The 16627-nt window shown below is 39.1% G+C and overlaps 1 protein-coding gene across 1 annotated transcript in view; it reads right to left on the bottom strand.

Annotated features, from left to right (window-relative positions):
- Positions 1–7493: 7493 nt before the first annotated feature.
- MsR1 (Myosuppressin receptor 1) overlaps positions 7494–16627 on the bottom strand; it is a 32176-nt gene continuing 23042 nt past the window's right edge. The window contains exons 3-6 of the mRNA XM_017167382.3: positions 15258–15519; positions 9160–10280; positions 7871–9053; positions 7494–7816 (exon numbers count right to left, since the gene is read on the bottom strand). Of these exons, the coding sequence (XP_017022871.1) occupies positions 8785–9053; positions 9160–10280; positions 15258–15325 (1458 nt within the window). The 5' untranslated portion in view covers positions 15326–15519 and the 3' untranslated portion in view covers positions 7494–7816; positions 7871–8784. The remainder of the gene's footprint in view (positions 7817–7870; positions 9054–9159; positions 10281–15257; positions 15520–16627) is intronic.

The following is a 16627-nucleotide window of genomic DNA, read 5'->3' as shown; positions in this document are numbered from 1 at the left end:
ATAAATATTTCCTTTTTCCATGTGCACATTCACCTAGGATGTGTGTGAGTTGTTCGGCTTCTTGACAGGTGTTAAAAATGACGCCGAATGGCTTTGTTGTTAGCTTGTTGTTGCTGCTGTTGGCTGTTGTGGAAGTTGCTGCAGCTTGTTGCTCGCTTTATGCAAATTGAGACGGCAACACGAGTAGTAAGTAGTAGTCGTGAGTGGTAGTGGCAAGCTGATTTTTCAGCTCTCTTGATTGGCCCCACAAAGAAGATGGATGGTTGTCGGAAAGTTGAATGGGAAAATATGGCGAAAAATGAGGCATTCTCCCCATTCAATGCTCGATTGAAGTGCAATTCCAAATGGCTTTAACATTCGATGGAAAATTGCATTCGCCATAAAGTGTAATCGAACGAAAAGAAATGATTGTATTGTGTGCTCGAAATAAAACTCTAAGCTGCAGAATTTCTAGCCAAGAGGAAGCAATAAGCTGGTAAGAACACAAATAATCCAATCATTTCCAACTGGCAGTCTTTATTTCTATTTCTTTGAGTTTCCTTTTTTCTTACATTCCATTTGGATGTTTGGCAGTTTCCTTCCTTGTTCTGCGGCTTTTCCTATTTTTATTAGTGTTTATATGTTGTCATGCTCTGCCTCCCATCCCCCCGAAATAAGTATCAAATATCACAAATTAAACAAACCAAGTCAATAGAAGATTCTATCGACATACATTCGTAGTGATTCCCTCAATCGGCAATTATTTTAAATGTGGTTTATGGCGAATTTTGCTTTGATGTCTAACGAAATTGGTATGGCAACACGTGGGTGGATTTGGGAAACGAGTTAAAACTGTTGAAGTGGTCCTGGATGGCATACGGTTGCCAAGAAATACAGAAATACAGCCATGTTTCGGGAAATTTCTTTAAAAATTTAACATTTCATCAAGTGAATTGATCAAATATTAATCGAGGAATTAACAGCATTAACTAATTGTTTGGAAAATTGCATTCATTAATTATTGAGGGCGAAACTTTAAAGCGAGTTGAAATAGATTATTTAATATTCAGAAACTAGCTCCAAAGCTGGGTGCAGGAAAAGTTAAGCTCCCAGAAGTGTTTCTCCATGGTTTGTATAGATTTTTGTATTGTATTTTTGTATGTTTTTGTTGGCATTCCAACAAGAAAGGAAAATACACACAGAATCCTGGGGGTGGAAGTTGGCAACACTTTGACTAATTTATGTGCGCGCACTTCCGACGTTAGTTTAAGCCAAAAAAAAAAAAAAGAAGGAAGAGAAAACCATAGTGAAGTCAAGGGAATTCTTGGCCATTTTATTTGTGGCAATTTCACTCAATTACCAGCCTTTTTTTTGCGCACTTCTGCCATGGCCCATAAAGCAGGAAACATTAGGCCATGGCTTGGGGATTTCTATGGGGCGAAAATCCCCTCGCACTCTTTGGACTCTGTCATGGCTTGTTAATTATTTACATCAAACATTTTTTTGGGGCCCGCTCAGATGGCCATAAATTTCGTTTTTTCTCATGTTTCATTTTGTTTCTCGTCGGATAAACACAGGTAATGAAATGGCATTTAGGTAAGCCGATCAGGGCACTTGAATTTCTATTCGAATTAGTGGCAAGAAATTAATTGCCATCCAGGTGAATGGAGAGCAGCCAGGAGAGGGCATTACGCTCCATGAATAATTGAAGGGTGGTCTTGACACGGAAAGATTTAATTTTAATGTTCAATCACTCAGAATTACTTCTTGACACTGAAAAAACAGAGAAGGGACAGATTTATCAGAAATGGTTTTAACAAACAAAAGCAATCAAAAATATTGATTCTTTGATTGAATGAAATAAAGGTAAATGTGAATGGAACTTATCAGCGGCAATTCCGGTTAATAAAATTATGCTGCTTACCGATGAAATTGTTGTCAGAAATTCATCATAATTGTTGGCATTCACAGAAAAGGGCAAAGGGCGTAATTCAATTGATTTACTTTGTATATTTTGCAGTTTCAGAGATTTTTATATACTCCATTAGGTAAATTTTAACTTAAATAATATTTTTATAAAAATACGAACTAAATTGTATACAATATTTATTAAAATATTTACTGGGTATCATTTGAAGGACCTTTTTTTGTAAGTTCCTTTAGCTTCTCAAAAAATCTTATTAAAGATTCTAATGATAAAGTAATATTCATAGTCACGCAAATAACTATTGGGTAAAAGTGAAGTCAGTTTTGTTCTTTAAAGTATTCGCATTTTTAAACTTTATAATTCTTTGAAATATATTAAATTTAGCTTAATAAATGTATTTCAATAACACTAAAGAATTGTAAGCCAAAGAAAAAAAATACTTATATTTCTCACAATTTTCCTGTAAAGAAAGCAGACTTCCTTCGTGCGGAGGAGTTCAAAAGGAAAATATTTCCAAACTAATGCATCGAATGGACAGTTCAAGGCGCTGGAGCGTGGCGCCAAAGCCCAGGACACAAATCTGCTGACCGAAAACAGAAATCCCACCAACTACAGACTCTGACAATTGACAGTTACATGGAAAACACGGCGAGGGAAGGACCTTTTTCTGTGAAAAATTCTTGCTAGAAGGCTACGAAAAAAGCAATTATATGTAAGCCGAGTGTCGGGACAGATGCTGCTGCTGCTGCTGCTGCTGATGTTGTCTCCGCTGCAGTAATTTGACAAAGATTGAATATCCCAAAGTATGTAATTTTCAATTTTCTAGAAAAATACGAGATGGCCAGCACACAGACTAGAACATTAAGCTGATTTCTACCTGAATTATTTAGGCGTATGCATTAGGCTCAGGAGGTCCTGTGTCTACCATTAGATTAATTGCTAGGTCTCCTCTCCGCTCCAGCCATTTAATCGGATCCTCCAAAGACACACACACGTGTGTGTCTGGCTGCCATTTACTATGAGCCTGCGGATAAGTACCCTTGAGTTTTCGGTCCTATAATGCGCTGCAAAGTGCATTTGAAGAATTACTTTCGGTTGAGTAATTTCAGTTATTGTAAAAGTTTTTGCAGAAACACATCACCGAGTTTATTAGGGGTATACAAATGGGGATAAGAGCGCTTGCTTAATTTAGCTTTGACTTGTATATTCACTTTACTCATAGAGAATAGTTTAAAGTATTTCTGGGAATTGAAGTTTCCTTAATTTTAAATTTATTTAACCCCAAATAATCTTTAAAACCCAATTAGTTATTCTATTAGAGCTTAGACTTTAAATCCTTTGTGGCACTAAGTCATAAATGGTTCTAATTGCCTTCCCTGAATCCTTTTTAATAAGCTTTGATTCCTTAATGATGTTCATAAATAAACAACTAATCTTTGGGCGTTCGTTTGGATAACTTTGAATTTCAATTTCACTTGGCAGAAGATGTGTTTTGGTTGCAGACAGAGATTATCCTTACAAGCAATGGAGTGTATGAACACATGCGCATACCATACGCACACCATACACATACTACACACACCCACAGACCCCTCACACACTCATCATCGTTGTAATCAAGAGGGAAGGATTTTTGCCAGTTATTGCCAACATCACGTAATTACGTTAATGAGGCTCATTAGATGCGTAGTGGCTGCAGCTTCAGAGAGAGCAGGGAACAGCATGACGTCGGGTGTCGGGTGGCCTGGCAAGCTGCAAGGATTTGCAAAACAGTGCCTGCTAAAAGTCCACAATCCTTTCAAGCTGCGAAAAGTATTTTTAAAGCGCCGGCAATTAGGGGAAACGATGCCAGGTATTAATGAAGCGGACCTCTCCTCGCAGCGCTCCTCGCGAAGAGGGCTAAAGGCCAGGCACATAAGATGCGGTTTTTGGGTTTTTGCCTTTCATTTCGCAATGAAATTGTGTCCCTTTGCAGTTGCAGTGTTGGAATGTTACAATGTGTGTCTGCTGCTGTCAGTGGCTTGGGTTTCCGCATCAAGTTCATGGCTACATGAATCAGTGTTGGCTTTTATTGGTTACATAAAGTAGAAATGAGAAACTGCAATGAAAATTACAAATTAAATTAAAAGGATAATTATAAAGTAATTGTTTAACCCATTTTAAAATAATATGAGATCATTTAAAGCTTCTGAGAATAATACAACCCACATGAAATTGCAGCTAAAAAACCAACTTTAGCTGCCATAAATTTCCTTGCCTTTCTTTTCTACGACTGTTATTGCCAGAAATATCCACATTGCCAGCAATTATGCAGAGAAATCAGGAAAGAGACCCAATGCTGGGGCCAGTTTCGAAGTCATGTCAGTGGCAGTGGCAGCTGCCGGCTAATTGTACTCAAATCCATTATGCAAATGGGAGCTTGGAGAGTGGGGATGGGGGATAGGGCTCCTTGCTCCTGTTAGACCTTTTGGGCCAAGTGTTCTCCTCCACTGGCACGTGCAGCTGGAAGATAGGAGAATGGATTGTAGAGAATGCACACACGATGCCAGTTGCCAAAAAGGGAGACGACCACGCGAGAAGTGGTGGGATGTTGCAGCAAAGAAGGGTCCAACCCGAACCCTTTGAGGAGGAGTTTGCTCTGTGCAAAGTTTTTCAATCAATTTCATGCGGAAAGTTTGAAGGAGAGCCAGTAGCAATCGCAGCGCTAGAAGTTTAGCGTATGTGTGTATGCTCAACAGGTGAATAATATATATAATTATAATTATTATTATTAACTTTATATTATTTTTCATGGCCTTGTTTAATCAGAATTCAGCAGCTGCTACTTTTGCAAAGATAAATTAAATTCCCCCCAAACTTTAATTTGATTTAATTTAACTCAATTCTCGTGCATTCTTTCATGATTTTCCCAGCCAGACTATTGATTTCTAGGCCTGCAATCGAATTGCTTTTATTTCTGGCTTACCCAGTCGCAGCACGTTCGAATAATGGCCAAAGTTTTGGCCATTTTTTGGCCTCCACCTCCGCCACGGTCTCTGGCCTAACTGCCTTCGATAAAATGTGTTTATGAGTGCCGCAAGCTGGTCCCGCCCTGCTGCATTTTATGGCCTGGCCAAAGGAGAGCAGGAGAGAGTCTAGTTATTCAAAGGCCAAGTTCAGCGAATTCATATTTAATTGAGCACGGCCAAATTAACGATACCCGAATTACCGCGGCGAAGGCGTGGCCAATTGTAGCTGTCAAAAGGAGGGCATTAATTACAAAATTGTAAACTTATCGGTTGGCTTCGGGAGTTGGGCCAGAAATTAGCTCAAGTTGAGCCCAGGTCGGCGTCAATTGAGTTAATTACACGGATTAGAGAGGGGAACCAACCTTTAAATGGGTTAATAATTCAATAAGCCGGACGCCTGAAAAAGGGAGGAAGCCGGAAAGGGACCGTACTTACCGTATTGCTTCCAGATAATGAAAGGGTTCTAAGGATAATTATCATTATTATATTTAAGCCCATTATAACGGTCAAAGGGATCCGCGAGAAAACTCAATGCCTTTCTCTTTCCTTCCTGAAAAAGTTGAAAAGTTACTGAATTGTATTTCCCCTGAACTCGGCCTTAAAGCCAAGAGTGAAACGTTACTGTGTGAGTCTAGCGTCTCGAGTCTTGACCGCAACTAACTTGTCTTTTAGACAACCATTTCCATGGCTTATCAGCGCCATTGCAATCTCAAGTAATCTTTTATTTCCACAACTACTCAAAGAACTACAGCAAAAAGTTGGCAGCCAACATTTCTCATCTTGTAGCACCACTTCTTTCTGGTAGCTGCTTTGTGGGCCATAAACTTTTGTGGCCCATTTCTCATGCTTATTGTTTTTGGACTCTTTTTTTCTTCTTTGGTTCGTTTTGTATTTTGAACTTTTCCCTGCGGTTCGCCATATTTTCTGGCTAATGCAAATTAAACTTGGCTAAAATATGTTGTCAGTAAACTTTATATTCGGTCTGTTGCTGGGCTAAATTAAAAATAATTGAAAAACTTGTATAAATTGTCTAAAAAAAATATGTAATGAAACACCTTTTTTAGCTTTTCATAGATTTAGTTTAATTTTTATTTAATGTTTTTTTTTTTGCATAAATCTTAATACCTTTCAGTGAGCCTTTCATTAACTTTTAGCTATATAAAAACTTAATTACGCGCTAATAAACCATTTTTCTTGCTCTCATTTTGGTAATTGAGTAGCTTAAGTCACACTTATCCTTAACTGAATGTATAACAAACAACAATTAATCTATTTTATATTTATTATTAATGCTCACTTTCAGTAAGCAAAGTGGCAACATTATAATTTAATTAAATGTAGAGTTATTCGAGTAATTTCTCTCAATTTACAGCTGAAATCAATCGTTGTGAAAGCAACAAATTATTACATTTACATCTGTATTTTGTGTGTATTTTGTGTACTTATTTATATTATTTATAGATACCACATATGTTCCAAAGTATCTGTAGTTCTTGCGGCTGATTTATCTGTTCATTATTAATGAGATTGAAAAGTATTTGTCGGGGCTCAATTGCAAATACTTCAATCGTCATAATTTATTCGTTCGCTCGTGTTGGCCATTTGTCATTTTAAGCAGCTGTCTGTCTGTCGCAGGGCCTTGCGATTTTATTTGACAAATGAAAAAAGGCCCAAATATTTATGCATTGTTTCATTGGATCATTTTCATTCATTCAGCTGCAGTGAAACTGGCTTAAAATATTCCCAACAAAACGTGTGTGAATTTCCAAACAAAAAGGAGATCAACTTAAATACAAATAATATAATTTTGTTCACAGCCCAAATCTAATTCCGTAAAGAATTTCTCATTATAAGTATAACCTAGTTCACTGCAACTGATTCTACATATATGATTCCATCCAATGGTTGCATTCAAAATTGGCTCAACTAAGGCTATCAAAAGATTTGCAAGACATTTCTCTGCATACAATTAAATTTAATTGCTATTAATATATACATACGGACATCAACTTGTTTGGCTATATATGTACAAGATATCTTTTCTATAGATATAGGTATATATATTCTGCTTAAATCGTTGCCAAAAATTCGTAGTTCTGTGTGTGAGTGAGCACGTGCATTGCATACTTTATTCAGATGTAATCAACATGAAACTGCATTGTAAAAAAGCTGCAAAGCTCAATTTATGATTTGATTTATATATACACCAGAGATGAAACGTGTAGATATATACTATGTATGTGAAAATGTATACGCAATATTTTTACAGCTTCCACTTGTGACTGTGAAGACGAGTAGAGGCAAAGCCAATGGTGCGTATGAGTGATGAGCCTGAGCTTTATTATAACACCAGCCAACACAGAATGTGTTCTCTGGACTTTGAAAGTATTTTTTGGTGCGAATCTGTAACCAGATTTAAGGTTTAAATAGAATGTTTTAAGATTTTAGTTTGGGTAAAACTAAATTTTCCTCGGTTTTATTCTAAATTTTTTTCAGTTCCAATAATAAAATTCTTCATTTAAGCCCAGTCGGAGCAGTGTAAAATTAAAAAAAAAAAATTTAAACCTTTACAATTCATATACGTTTCGGCAGTATTTATTTACAATCAAGGCTGACAGTCACAGAAATAGTAGTTTCGAAAGTTTTCAATATTTTTGGAATATTTGTAAACATTTTGTAAGATATTTTATAATTCTTTTTCCGATTATTACGATGTCTTCATTTACATCAGTACCGATGGGGGAGGGAGAAAAAGGCCTTCATATGAAGAAGTATACCAAGATGCATCCAGGCATGGAACGACTGGAAAGGAATTAATGCCTGGGGCAGGCTAAATCCTTCGCAAAAGGAGATGTTTGTAGAGAAAACTACGTTTCAAGTTCATTCTTAGTCCTTATTAGTGCTATAAATGTTTCCATTTAGTTTTTCATTATTAATTGTTTATATTCCCACTCACTTTTTTTTTCTCGTTCGCTTTTTTGTTTTTTTTTAAACGCGATGCGAATGTCCGTTTCGAAAGTTGTTTTCACTTTTCTCTTCCCGCACACCAACGAGTTTTGTTGCTTTTCCATTTTTTTTATAGACCAAAAAAGTTTTTGTTTTGTTTTTAGTTTTTTTTTTTTTGGGATCTGGGTCTGGGCCCATAACCTGTTCGTAGCTGTACGGTTTTAATAATGAAACAAAAGCAAGTATGTGCCCCATAGGTTCCTTAAAACAGACAACATATTTGGCAGGGCACACTATGTCGGTAGTTTTTATGCTCTGAACAAATATAAATATTACTTAATTCAATTTATTTTTGATTTTTAATGTTTTTTACTTTATATTTTGTAGCTTTCAGGTAGCGAAGTTTTTTAGGGAATTTACTAAAAGAACCTTCAAATTTTTTAAAAGAAATTATAAAACCATTAAACTCCGACAAACAACAAATGTTTTTTAGAACAAATTAGCACACCAAACTCTACTTCCAATTCCAGAGTATGTCAAACTTTGCAGTCTAGTGTTATTTTTAGGTTTTACAATGCTCCGTGTTTATAATGGGTTATCTTACACAACTAGTTCAGTTTTTACATGGATTTCCTTACAACAAATCTATTATCATGGATTTCCTTTTTAACCCAGTAACTACGTCACAGTTCGACCTTGGTCAGCCGTATATAGCTGATGATCCGTTGCCCCGCTCACTTTGTCCACAACCACGACAATCGCCTGGAATTGCAAGGCCAAAGGATCCGCTGCCGGCTCTACGCTGGCCACGGGTCCTGCCGTAGGACCTCCTCCTGCCCCGGACTCTCTTCTGCGTCGCTTCAGGACACTCAGCAGACGACTAAGCAGAGTCCTGCGATTGCCACGGTGGCCACGATTCCTATGCTACAGATTCGTCACCTGCGTGATGTTCGTGGTGGTGGTGGCAGTCACCACTTGGGGTTTGCGTATACCCTTCTCCAGGACAGTCGGAGCCACCGCTGATCGTTCTGCTCGAGCGGCTGCCACTTCGTCCTGGGCTACTGGCAGCCACTTGTCCAGAAATTTAGGACGAAAGAGTAGGGTAAAGGTGGTCCGGAACTGTTTGCTCATCGAGCAGTACAGAATGAAGTTGATGCTGGAGTTTATGAGGGCCAAAATGTCCATCAGGTCGCCTAAAGGGGAAAACAGGAGATGGGAAATGAGAGGGTTATACGTTGGCATTGACTTTACTGTTAAGATTATTTAAAAAACTAAAATATATAAAAAGCTCAAACTCACTCAGTCTAAGGTAGCATTGGACTAAGAAGGCATCGCCGAGGAGGGCATTCAGCAGACCCATAATGCCCTGCGGGAACTCAGTGATGAGGAAGAGCAGCAAAACCGCCAGCAGCATCCTGGTTGTGCGATCCGTTTGCTTTTCTTTCTCAAGGGTTTTGCTATTTTTCCTTGGCCTGTCCGCTGCCTTCCCATTGATCACGGACTTGGTGCCATTGCTCGAGGCAGTCGGAGCCGGTTTGCTAGTGAGCTTCTTCCTGCGACGCTTGGCCTCCAGCAAGGCTAGGATCAGACGTACCGATAGTATGGTTAGTGCTATGCAGGGTATCAGCTTAATCACAACCCCGTATATAAGAAAGGTGGCATTCTGCAGCGAAACATTGTGCAGGGCCAGGTCACTGTGATATAACCGATATACCGTGACATTTCTTACCACCGGCGAGGGGGTAGATACCGGTGGCGCAATAGTAGTCGTTGTTGTTGATGTAACCAAGGAACTCACATTTAACCAGAGAGTTTCATTCAAAGCCAATGGATTCGGGGGCGTGGCATTCAAAGCCGCCGCCCTAACACTCATCATTATCTCATTCCGATAATCAATCACAAACTGTGTCATGGGTATGGAGTTAATAACCTTGCCATTGGCATCCAATTGATCCACATACTCGGTTATGGCTGTGATCAGATAAAGCGAGGGAGAAACCACCAATATGCATACCACATAGGCGGTGGTTATGGTAATAATAGTTGTTCTCATTCCGCACCAAACCCGATTTTTCTGGGGATAACCCACGGCTATATATCTCCAAACGGCCAGAGTTACTGTTAGCCAAATGGATATCGTATGCAGAACCTGGGCAAAGATCGAATGGAACTTGATGAAGCAGGCCCAACTATAGCTGAGCTTCTCCTCGCGTGGCAAGCTATCCGTGAGGATATAGTCGTGTATGGTGTAGGGTATATATTCCAGCATTACAGCCAGATCGGCCACGGCCAGTCCAGTGAGTATGGCATTTGTTGGGGAACGCATCTCCCTGCGGGTTAGCACTATAATGTTCAGCGTATTGGCTATGGTGCCCAGGATGCAGACCACCAGGGAGACATAGCCATGCATGTTTTTGTAGCTGCAAGAGAAGAAAATATATTAATTAAATTAGTTAATATTTAAGAAGAGTAGTTTCTGGAGGCCATTGAAACGAAATAAATGTATTTTAAGTATTTTGCATTGGCTTAAAATAAATAATTCATTTAGCCTATAATTCTAGTTTAAGTAATCTTCTAGGAGTAGATTTAGACCTCAAGCCTAATGAAGACACAAATCGAAATCTAGTGAGTGGGTGGAAGGCATTTGGCAAATTATGTTTCGGTTATTATGCTCTAGTTAGCCCTAACCAATTTGTTATTCTATACGTTTAGAGACTCTCTCTTTCTCTCTTTTAGGCCAAAACAACAGGCAATAAAACCATCCAAAAGCCATTTCCGTTGACTTGGCAAACAGCAGCAGCATTTGCAGCAGTTGAGGCAATAAACTCACCGAGGCCTAAGGCGAAAGCCCAGTCACGCCCACATGGGCCATACATCTCCACCTCCTTCTCCCGTTCTGGAATAAACATTTTACCGGCTTTTGTTTAGTTTTTCGTTAGCCAAAAAAAGAGGAGAAAAATAATCAAAAGGAAAGGGGGAAAAAAGGGGCATAGGATTCAAATTTCTCCGGCGGGCAGCCGCTCAAAGTTTTTGGGGAATTTGCCACAAAACACTAAACAAAAAAGGAGGAAAAAATTCACTCCTTGGTCCCTAAAAATATATATTTTTTGTATATATAATTCTCTTTTATTTTATTTATTTAAATTTAAGAAAATTTCTATTAACAGATTGAAGAAAAATTTGTATAATTGTTTACACAAAAAATTTTGTTAGAATCTTCATAATTTCTCACAAAAAATTCTTGTTTTTCCCAGTGTCTCACCCTATTTCCCTGGATAACCCGAAGCAGCTTTCAACGCTTTCGTTTGGTCTTTGCCTTTTGGCCTTTTTTTTAAGCCAGTTGTTGTTGTTTTCCCTCTGCAGCAGCTGCCTGCTTCTTTTTTTTTTTTGCCTTTTGTGCAAGTTGCAGCCAACAAATTAGACTTAGCATAAAATTTATATAGGAAAATGCGAGGCGAGAGCCACAAACACGACACTCTAACGCCTCCGGGGGTGAATCGTGTGCATCCTGCGTCCTGCGAGTATATCCTGCATTTAGCCCTGCGGTTGACTGGCAGCAAAAAAAAAAATGTTTAATAAACTTGCAGGCAGCTCCACACACTACACCCGGCCCCAGTGACACGTTTGTGTCTCCTGCTCCTTTTTTTTTCGGTTCCTGTTCCTGTTCCTGTCAGTGCCAGGGACTTTAGTTAAATTGTTTATAGCTTTCGTACGAATTTTCCCATTTACTCCGAAAAAAATTTAGAAAACTGTAACCAAAGGGACTCTAGGGCCGGAATGACAGTTTTATTGAAGAATCTAAGCCAAATTTGTGGGCAAGTTTTTAGTGAAATTCCTGCTAATGGTTTTTATGGCTACAAAATTTCCATTACACACCCTGTTGCAATCTCCACGAATGTTAGTCCAAAAATTCAACTGAAAAACCATTCCACTAGCCAGGAAATAAGCTTGAGGGAGTTGGAAAAATGTCTCTATTATCTTTTTTGGTGGTGAACAAGAAAACAAAAACAATGTCGAAGAACTTGGCAGCAAACTTTCGATTTTGTAGTTATATCTTTCAAAAGGATTTATGCACAGAGGCAAAATGTAAAGGATACTTTAGTGTAACAAGAATTTAACTTTTTAGTTTAAATTCTGTTATATTGTAGAAGAACTTTTATATTTTTAATGAACTCTCCTAAAAAATAAACCCCTAAACCATATCAATCAGTCACCTTTAAACCTAAAATGATATGCATTTTTCCTGTGTAACATTTCTTGGTTATTTGCCTAGCTTGTTTGGTTTATTGGGGGTTCATTTCGACAGCTGACTCTGCCTGATTTCTGGGCCAATAACTTTGAGCCGCAAGCCTGGTTCTAGGGCAGGGCACGGGTGGTCCAAAACAATTCCAGAACTTCAACTTCATTCATGTCGTCGACGTTGTCGTTGTCGTTGCTGCTGCTGCTGCTGCTGCCGTTGCCATTCATCAACATGGATTATCAAAGGCCATAAATTAGACTCAGCGAAGAATTCTTGGAGTAGGGGACACAGAGTCTGGGATTTTGACCAAGGTAAAGGTAAAATCCAGCGACAACAAACTCGAAGGGGAATGTGTGGCAGCCTCGGAAAGTTTGTTTTTGTGAATTTGATGAATGGAGTTGTAAATTCCCCAAGAGTTGCGCCGAGATGAGGGTTGCCCGAAAAGTGTCGCCCGGCGTTTCGGAAAGCGTTTCAATTTCGCTGTTTTTCGGGGCCACGTAGACACACACCTCACACACCTTTTGGGAGCCGCAGCAGCCACCTGCCTGTCCATCAGAATGAGAAGCCTTTAACGTGAACAGTCAGTCACTCAGTTAGTCAGTGGCATATAGTATGTGCCTCAGTTTCATTTGTTTGGGGAATACACGGCCGCAAAAAGCGGCCAAAAGCAATTTTCCACATTTTTCGGTGTTCGGTTTTTCTGGCTTTTCGGCCCTTTTTCGCGTCTCTCGCTTTTCTCGCTGGCTTTGACAAAAGGGGCTGACTTCGTGCGTTCTTTATTATTTATGTTAATTGCTTGTTTTGTGCGTGTTTTGTTGCGGGTTTTCCTTCCAATTCGTTATTTATTTTTGTGTTCGCCAAAAACTTTTGCTCCTTCCTTTTGCTTTTTCGCTTTCTCTTGCTTGCCATTTATATTGCGTATACGTCACGTTGCCGCCAGGGGAAGGGTTGCACTTTTGCGCCTTGCCGCTATATAATGTGTGCTGGTTTCGTTCGATGTGGGACTGTGTGACACATTGGCGTTTGAATTCCACTTTTTGCCAAAAAAATATCCTTGAATTGGGTAGTGTTCATTTGCTCAAGAGTTTGTTTTAATTGTGATTTAGGGATATAGGTTTTTTAGATAGATTTATCAATGAATCCAGGGGAAAACCTTCAATAAGGAAATATCACTAATAAGATAATTTTTTTGGGTCTAACATATATGAAATTTACTAATCTTTGTGGACACAAAAGACAGTCCAATCTATACAATACATATATGTATATTTCACTTTATATAGTCTTAAAGACAAGAGTATTTCCAGCTTCTGTGCCAAAAAGTTATTCTTCTCTTTATGTTTTTGGCACGATCCCTCGTTTCTTCTCTTGTTGTTTGCCGCTTGAGTGGCGCTTGGAGACGAATGTATGGATGGGTGGGTTGGCTTTTAGGGCTTTTCTTTGAGAGAGACTGGGCTTCTCGGTGGGTGGTTTGTCTGTCTGGGGCGTGACAGCGTCAAGTGTCGCCCTCGGTGGAAAAGACGTCGCCAGCAATTTGGCACGTCTTTGACACAAAAGTAAATGGCCAAGTGTTGGATACACATCTAATTGCCATACAGTCATCTTTCAAACTCCGACTACCGCTAAGGCTACCTTTAATTAAAGCGACTCGCCCAGCGCCGAGGCATTCAGGGATGCTGTGGCGAGCCACTTTGTGGCCATTAATGCTGCCCAGACTGGCTCTAATTAAAACTAAAAGCATTTGGCCAGGCCAACACACAGCTAAGCCAGAATGGCCAGAGTGCTGTGTAACAGTAGAGTGAATAATTTGCAGTTCACACAGCAACCAGCTTAATCACGGCAAATAAATGATCATCAATGATTTATGTACACCCAATCGGGTAATATTCTTCATCTATGAAACTGAGCACGGGGAACAAGTGACCTAATAAACCAAAGAACATTTTTATGGTCCATCAATAAGGACAAAAGACAGCGTGGGAGCTTTATGGCCCAAGTCACAAAAAATCTCAAGCTTAACTGGGCTAATAAATAATGAATTTATTGCCACTTTAAGCTATTAAAGGTTAATTATTTCAAAGTTTCCCAACATTTTGGGAAAAGTTTAAAAGAAAATCAAGAGAAGTATGCAAAAGTTTAATTATAAAATAAATAATTTAAATACAAAAACTGTTTAAAGTTAATATATTATTCAAGCACATAAGGTTTCATTAATGATTTACTCCTTTCCTAATAAAAAACATTATTCTAGGAGAGACCTTGTTTTGCTCCCCAATGTCCTAGAATTATGTTTTAGTCAGCAAATTCACCTTAATCAATGTTTGTTCACATTATAGGCTCGACCCTGATTGAATTTTATTACCCAATTGTTTTTACTATTTATGATTACCTCTCACATTTATTACCCCTTATATTTATGAAAATTTCAGCCTGATGATTCGGCCAGGAAGCCAAGAATTGAATTTTCTATACCTCCATAAAGTTTTTTAGAGCCTCTTTTAATCATCACCTTTTACGACCTTTTGGCATGCAAGGAATATAAATACTTGTAGCCCCGGGGTTTGGTTTTTTTTATGGGTGCAGCAGATGGACACAGGGATGGCCCATAGGAAATGGTCAATTAAATTGATTTCAGCCATCATTTGTTGACCTTGCTGTTGACAAATCTGTTTTCTGCTTTGCTGATGTTATTTTTTTTGTGTCATTTAATCGTCCGAGAAAATTGTTTGCAGTGAAAGAAATACTTGAAGGTAGGTTAAGGAATCAAATGTGATATATTTTATTGCTCTTAGAAATTGTTGGGGATCTTAAAACACTTTGAAATAGATCTAAAAGTAGCAAAAGTAGCGGAAATGCATTTTTCTTTTGCTTATTTTACACATATTTTTGTACTTTGTGTCTCAGTGCATAAATCAAATGAAAACGTGGATAATGGCCGGGGTGACGAGGCGATAATCGATTTCTGAACGATTCGCCGTATTGTCGTCCCCATAGCGGCTAATGGTGTTGTTGTTTCGTCCTGTTTGTTGGCTTGTATATGTCTGCACTGACTGTTATTGTCGTTGTCGTTGTCGTCGTCGATGTCGTTGTCCCTGTCCTTGAGGCGCATTTTCCTGCCCGCCGGCATTCGACATTGACATTGGCTAAAGTCGCTTACCTTGTATGGAAATTATCCATGCCGCTGCCGCAGTAGAGCGGCGCAGTTTCATTGTTGCCACTGGCCATTGTTGCAGTAGTTGTTGCAGCAGCAGCAGCAGCAGCACTACCACCACCACTGCCACCAGTTGTTGTTGCTATCGTCTATCGTCTATTGTGATTGCTGGCCGTCATTCAGTGCAGCAGTGTCGCTGCCAAGGACAGCCTTGCCGGACTGCCTTCTCTTCAGATGCATTAATAATTAATTACCAAGGAGCGCCTGCCTGTGAATAGAGGGAACGATGGAGAGAGGTAAGACTTTTGTCCAACATGACGTATAATTAATGCGAGTTGTAAATTGTTGCGTATACGACCGTTAGCCCGTTACAACTAATGTGATTAAATATTGCATGATGCACACAGGATGTTGACGGTGTTTGTGTTGTGTGTATTTTGTGCTTTATGTTGTGGTTGTGTGGATCGAGTGGCTGCCCTAAGCCGATTAGTGAATAGCCGGAAAATATATATATAGTCCACTTCGTGTTGAGAATAGTTACCACTTGGCCAACGCCTCGAGAGGCAGCTGCCACTTGCAGCTTAATTACCAGGAGTAGGCGGGGAGGCGGGAAAAAGTGCACTTGAGGCGATGTTAAATACAACTTGACAGGAAGTAAGGCTAAAAGAATACCCTAAAGGGTAAATAAAAATATAGTTTCTTAGCTCTATAAACTGGTTATATTTCACATATTACATTTTATATCATATCCTTTTTAAAGATTTCAATCAAAGATTTATAGGTAATTTCTTTTAGTTATTTATTTACCCATTCAATTCCTAATAAACACATTATTTTCTTAATATAATTTCAACAATAAAGCTCTAAGAAAATCCCGTAAAATCAAGTCCTAATGTCAGCAATAAATAAACCAAAATTGCCAACTGCTAGAGCTCATCGGATGGTCATAAGAAAACTTCTAGGGTTCTAAGCTCAGACCGCAGAACTGAGGGACAACTGACCGGATTAGTTAGGGGAAAGCGAATCTAAAATGTATTTGGAGCAGTTTCCCTGCCTTCGTGTGCGGTCCAAATTAGATTTGTATGACCAGAGCGTGGCCTGAGCAAAGAAGTGCAGATAAATGTCATTTATTCTTTGCTCTCCTTTTTTTTTTGTGTAAAAATCTTTTTTTGTAGTTTGCTCTTGTCCATGCACATTTCTCTCGGACGTGGGCAATATGTTATCTGTCACCCCGCTGGTACCTACTCCACCATATCTCGTTCTGTTCTGGCAACAGCCATTTCTTTGCGCAAAGATTTTAATTGCATTTGTTAGGCGGCGGCTGCAGCTGGCAGCGGCAGCGGAAAAGCGCACGGAAAATGTTTCAGCGGAGGGGG

Source organism: Drosophila kikkawai, chromosome 3L (assembly GCF_030179895.1).
Source record: "Drosophila kikkawai strain 14028-0561.14 chromosome 3L, DkikHiC1v2, whole genome shotgun sequence".
In the NCBI taxonomy this organism is placed as follows: domain Eukaryota; kingdom Metazoa; phylum Arthropoda; class Insecta; order Diptera; family Drosophilidae; genus Drosophila; species Drosophila kikkawai.
This window is presented reverse-complemented; position numbering and strand designations above follow the sequence as displayed.